At 54.1% G+C, this 6,062-nt stretch overlaps 1 protein-coding gene across 1 annotated transcript in view; it reads right to left on the minus strand.

Moving 5' to 3' along the window:
• Positions 1-2,032: 2,032 nt before the first annotated feature.
• The window catches only part of LOC106594525 (voltage-dependent calcium channel gamma-2 subunit), an 89,478-nt gene continuing 85,448 nt past the window's right edge, over positions 2,033-6,062 (minus strand). Inside the window, exon 3 of the mRNA XM_082969376.1 lies at positions 2,033-3,217. Coding sequence (XP_082825502.1) covers positions 2,655-3,217 — 563 coding nt within the window. The 3' untranslated portion in view covers positions 2,033-2,654. The remainder of the gene's footprint in view (positions 3,218-6,062) is intronic.

Raw genomic sequence — 6,062 nt, forward strand, 5'->3', positions numbered from 1 at the left:
GGGAGGAGAAGAGCGTAGGGGTGTAGGGAAGGACGGGAAGAAGGGCGTAGGGGTGTAGGGAAGGAGGGGGGAGAAGAGCGTAGGGGTGTAGGGAAGGAGGGGTGAGAAGAGCGTAGGGGTGTAGGGAAGGAGGGGGGAGAAGAGTGTAGGGGTGTAGGGGTGTAGGGAAGGAGGGGGGAGAAGAGCGTAGGGGTGTAGGGAAGGAGGGGGAGAAGGGCGTAGGGGTGTAGGGAAGGAGGGGGGAGAAGAGCGTAGGGGTGTAGGGAAGGAGGGGGAGAAGAGTGTAGGGGTGTAGGGAAGGAGGGGGAGAAGAGTGTAGGGGTGTAGGGAAGGAGGGGGAGAAGAGCGTAGGGGTGTAGGGAAGGAGGGGGAGAAGAGCGTAGGGGTGTAGGGAAGGAGGGGGAGAAGAGTGTAGGGGTGTAGGGAAGGAGGGAGGAGAAGAGCGTAGGGGTGTAGGGAAGGACGGGAAGAAGGGCGTAGGGGTGTAGGGAAGGAGGGGGGAGAAGAGCGTAGGGGTGTAGGGAAGGAGGGGTGAGAAGAGCGTAGGGGTGTAGGGAAGGAGGGGGGAGAAGAGTGTAGGGGTGTAGGGGTGTAGGGAAGGAGGGGGGAGAAGAGCGTAGGGGTGTAGGGAAGGAGGGGGAGAAGGGCGTAGGGGTGTAGGGAAGGAGGGGGGAGAAGAGCGTAGGGGTGTAGGGAAGGAGGGGGAGAAGAGTGTAGGGGTGTAGGGAAGGAGGGGGAGAAGAGTGTAGGGGTGTAGGGAAGGAGGGGGAGAAGAGTGTAGGGGTGTAGGGAAGGAGGGGGAGAAGAGTGTAGGGGTGTAGGGAAGGAGGGGGAGAAGAGTGTAGGGGTGTAGGGAAGGAGGGGGAGAAGAGTGTAGGGAAGGAGGGGGAGAAGAGCGTAGGGGTGTAGGGAAGGAGGGGGGAGAAGAGTGTAGGGGTGTAGGGAAGGAGGGGGGAGAAGAGTGTAGGGGTGTAGGGAAGGAGGGGGGAGAAGAGCGTAGGGGTGTAGGGAAGGAGGGGGGAGAAAAGCGTAGGGGTGTAGGGAAGGAGGGGGAGAAGAGCGTAGGGGTGTAGGGAAGGAGGGGGGAGAAGAGCGTAGGGGTGTAGGGAAGGAGGGGGGAGAAGAGTGTAGGGGTGTAGGGAAGGAGGGGGAGAAGAGCGTAGGGGTGTAGGGAAGTTAGGGGGAGAAGAGCGTAGGGGTGTAGGGAAGGAGGGGGAGAAGAGCGTAGGGGTGTAGGGAAGTTAGGGGGAGAAGCGCGTAGGGGTGTAGGGAAGGAGGGGGAGAAGAGTGTAGGGGTGTAGGGGTGTAGGGAAGGAGGGGGAGAAGAGCGTAGGGGTGTAGGGAAGGAGGGGGAGAAGAGTGTAGGGGTGTAGGGAAGGAGGGGTGAGAAGCGCGTAGGGGTGTAGGGAAGGAGGGGGAGAAGAGCGTAGGGGTGTAGGGAAGGAGGGGGAGAAGAGCGTAGGGGTGTAGGGAAGCAGGGGGGAGAAGAGCGTAGGGGTGTAGGGAAGGAGGGGGAGAAGAGTGTAGGGGTGTAGGGAAGGAGGGGGAGAAGAGTGTAGGGGTGTAGGGAAGGAGGGGTGAGAAGCGCGTAGGGGTGTTGGGAAGGAGGGGGAGAAGAGCGTAGGGGTGTAGGGAAGGAGGGGGGAGAAGAGCGTAGGGGTGTAGGGAAGGAGGGGTAGAAGAGTGTAGGGGTGTAGGGAAGGAGGGAGGAGAAGAGCGTAGGGGTGTAGGGAAGGAGGGGTAGAAGAGTGTAGGGGTGTAGGGAAGGAGGGAGGAGAAGAGCGTAGGGGTGTAGGGAAGGAGGGGGAGAAGAGTGTAGGGGTGTAGGGAAGGAGGGGTGAGAAGAGCGTAGGGGTGTAGGGAAGGAGGGGGAGAAGAGTGTAGGGGTGTAGGGAAGGAGGGGGAGAAGAGCGTAGGGTGTAGGGAAGGAGGGGGGAGAAGAGCGTAGGGGTGTAGGGAAGGAGGGGGAGAAGAGTGTAGGGGTGTAGGGGTGTAGGGAAGGAGGGGGAGAAGAGCGTAGGGGTGTAGGGAAGGAGGGGGAGAAGGGGTGTATGGGGTGTAGGGAACTAAGAAGAGAGTCATACAATTTTTTACTCCGTTTTAAACTCGTAGTCTGGTCCTAGTCTCCCCCACCTCTGTGGTTCCCCAACCCCACTACCTCGCCCCTTCTCTGGGTACAGAGAGAGAGTGACACCCCATCCCCTCCCTTGCCTCCTTTCTCCCCACTCCTCCGTGGTTCCCCAACCCCACTACCTCGCCCCTTCTCTGGGTACAGAGAGAGAGTGACACCCCATCCCCTCCCTTGCCTCCTTTCTCCCTACTCCTCCCGTTTCCCATCCTCCCCTGTCATAACTTTACAAACATGTTTAAAACTCCTTAAACAACGGTAGATGGGAAAAACATGCGTTTTCTTTTTCCGATTTTTTTGCGCTTTTTTTCAACATGGAAACTCATATGATGATCATCATCATCATCATCGCTGTAGTAGAAGTATCCGGAACAGAAGCAGAGCTCATCTGTTTTGTTCTGTTACGCTCTGTTCATCCCTCCTTCTTTCTCACTCTCTTCCTCCCTCACAGTCCTCTCTCTCTCCCCCTCCCTCCATTTCTCTCCACCCCTCTCTCCGCCCCCCTCTCCCTCCCTCTCTCTGTCTCTCATACAGGTGTGGTGCGGCGGTTAGCTGCGTTGCCCGTGTCCGTCAGGTCTTTCTGAATACTGTTGTGGACCTGGAGGAAGCTGTGGTCCCGTTCCAACGTGGTTGAGTTATAGGCGGCTGTCGGCGTGCCTGTCTGGTTCTTCAGCGTATCCCGTGGCAACGTGTACATGGACAGCTCCGTCGACGGCAGCGCCCCGAATGCCTTCAGCCCCACCGGGGACGTGTCCCGGGATGCATCCCCGGTGGAACGGGAGCTGGAGCGCGAGCGTCCCCGGTAACGGTAGCGGTAGGAGGGGATGCGCGTGATGGCGGCGCCCTGGAGGTAGTCGGCGGCGCTGATGGCGGCCCCCACGCGGAGCTGCCGGTGGCGGTCGATGAACATGTGCACTGCGAGCACGCCCACCATCTCGGCCATGATGAAGGAGAGGGCGCCGAAGTAGAACGACCAGCCATAAGAATAACTGTTCTTCTTAGAGTCCGACTTGGACGGGTCGCCCGCGTTGGCTGATATGTAGACGATGATGCCGATGATGTTACTCAGTCCTGGAGGAGAGGGGAAGAGGGAGATAGATGGGGAGAGGGGGTCATCATCATCATCATCATCATCATCAGCCTCATCTATCTCTGATTGTTTTCTTTGCAGAAATTTGACCATGAAGGCCTGATCTCCTCTGAACGGTTGATGTTGAGATGTGTTACTGTTACTGTTACTTGAACTCTGTGAAGCATTTATTTGGGCTGCAATTTCTGAGTCTGGTAAATCTAATGAACCTATCCTCTGCAGCAGAGGTAACTCTGCGTCTTCCTTTCATGTTGCGGTCCTCATGAGAGCCAGTTTCATCATAGCGCTTGATGGTTTTTGCGACTGCACTTGAAGAAACTTTCAAAGTTCTTGAAATTTTCCAGATTGACTGACCTTCATGTCTTAAATTAATGATGGACTGTCATTTGTCATTGTTTATTTGAGCTGTTCTTGCAAAAATATGGACTTGGTCTTTTACCAAATAGGGCTATCTTCTGTATACCACCCCTACAGTGCCTTGCAAAAGTATTCCCCCTCTAGGCGTTTTTCCTATTTTGTTGTATTACAACCTGTAATTTCAATGGGTTTTTTATTTGGTTTTCATGTAATTGACAAACAAAAAATTGTCGAAATTGGTGAAGTGAAATGAAAAAAATAACTTGTTTAAAAAAATTCAAAATGGAAAAATGGTGCATGCATATGTATACACCCCCTTTGCTATGAAGCCCCTAAATAAGATCTGGTGCAACCAATTACCTTTCAGAAGTCACATAATTCATTAAATAAAGTCCAACTGTGTGCAATCTAAGTGTCACATGATCTCAGTATATATACAACTGTTCTGAAAGGCCCCAGAGTCTGCAACACCACTAAGCAAGGGGCACCATGAAGACCAAGAAGCTCTCCAAACAGGTCAGGGACAAAGTTGTGGAGCAGTACAGATTGGGTTATAAAAAAATATCCGAAACTTTGAACATCCCACGGAGCACCATTAAATCCATTATTAAAAAATTGAAAGAATATGGCACCACAACAAACCTGCCAAGAGAGGGCCGCCCACCAAAACTCATGGCCCAGGCAAGAAGGGCATTAATCAGAGAGGCAACAAAGAGACCAAAGATGAGCTGCAAAGCTCCACAGTGGAGATTGCAGTATCTGTCTATAGGACCACTTTAAGGCGTACACTGCACAGAGCAGGGCTTTACGGAAGAGTGGCAAGAAAAAAGCCATTGCTTAAATAAAAAATAAGCAAACACGTTTGGTGTTCACCAAAAGGCATGTAGGAGACTCCCCAAAATATGGAAGAAGGTATTCTGGTCAGATGAGACTAAAATTGAGCTTTTTGGCCATCAAGGAAAACGCTATGTCTGGCACAAACCCAACACCTCTCATCACCCCGAGAACAACATCCCCACAGTGAAGCGTGGTGGCAGCATCAGGCTGTGGTGATGTTTTCATCGGCAGGGACTGGGAAACTGGTCAGAATTGAAGGAATGATGGATGGTGCTAAATACAGAGAAATTCTTGAGGGAAACCTATTTCAGTCTTCCAGAGATTTGAGACTGGGACGGAGGTTCACCTTCCAGCAGGACAATGACCCTGTCACGGTTGTTGTTGGTAGAAATGGAGGACCAAAACGCAGCAGGTACGTGAATGTTCATCTTGATTTTTAATTATCTTCAAAAATGAACATACAAAATAACAAAACCGAAAAAACGAACAACTAACAAACAGTCTGGCAAAGCAAAGCTCAACACAGAACAATCACCCACACAAACACACCCTAATATATGGGACTCTCAATCAAAGGCAGATAGACAACACCTGCCTTCAACTGAGAGTCCCAACCCCAATTAACCAAACATAGAAACACACACACTAGACTAACCATAGAATACAAACACATAGACCATCAACCAGCTCTGGTGACGACTGTTGACTGGCGGGCAGCTCTGGTGACGACTGTTGACTGGCGGGCAGCTCTTACGACGACTGTTGACTGGCGGGCAGCTCTTACGACGACTGTTGACTGGCGGGCAACTCTTACGACGACTGTTGACTGGCGGGCAGCTCTTACGACGACTGTTGACTGGCGGGCAGCTCTGACGACGACTGTTGACTGGCGGGCAGCTCTGATGACGACTGTTGACTGGCGGGCAGCTCTAATGACGACTGTTGACTGGCGGGCAGCTCTGATGATGACTGTTGACTGGCGGGCAGCTCTGGTGACTGTTGACTGGCGGGCAGCTCTGGTGACTGTTGACTGGCGGGCAGCTCTGGTGACTGTTGACTGGCGGGCAGCTCTGGTGACTGTTGACTGGCGGGCAGCTCTGGTGACTGTTGACTGGCGTGCTGGGTTGACGCACTTGTAGCCTGGTGCGTGGTGCTGGTACTGGGCTTACCAGATTATGAACACGCACCTCCAGGCTAGTGCGGGGAGCGGGAACAGGACGAGTCGGACTGGGTTGACGCACTTCCGGGTCCGCACGAGAGACAGGAGCTGGAAACCCAGGGCTATGGAGGCGCACAGTCGGTCTAGATCTTACCTCCTGCACAACCCGCCTTGGCTGGATGGAACTAGTAGCCCTGTACGAGCGGGGTGCTCGTACAGGGCAGACTGGGCTGTGCAGGGGCCTGATGGTAGCCGTGCGTAGAGCGGGAGTTGGGTAGCCTGGTCCTCGGAGGCGTACCGGCGACCAGATGCGCTGCGCAGGCATCCTCCTACCAGGCTGGATTCCCGCTCTAGCACAGCACCTGCGAGGGGCTGGAATAACGCGCACCGGACTGTGCGTGCGTATGGGTGAGATAGTGCCCTCCTCAGCGCACTATAGCGCTCTCCACCCCATACGCTCCTCCATATAACCACGGGTAGCTGGCTTCCGG

This window comes from Salmo salar, chromosome 02, assembly GCF_965601325.2.
Source record: "Salmo salar chromosome 02, fSalSal1, whole genome shotgun sequence".
Classification (NCBI taxonomy): domain Eukaryota; kingdom Metazoa; phylum Chordata; class Actinopteri; order Salmoniformes; family Salmonidae; genus Salmo; species Salmo salar.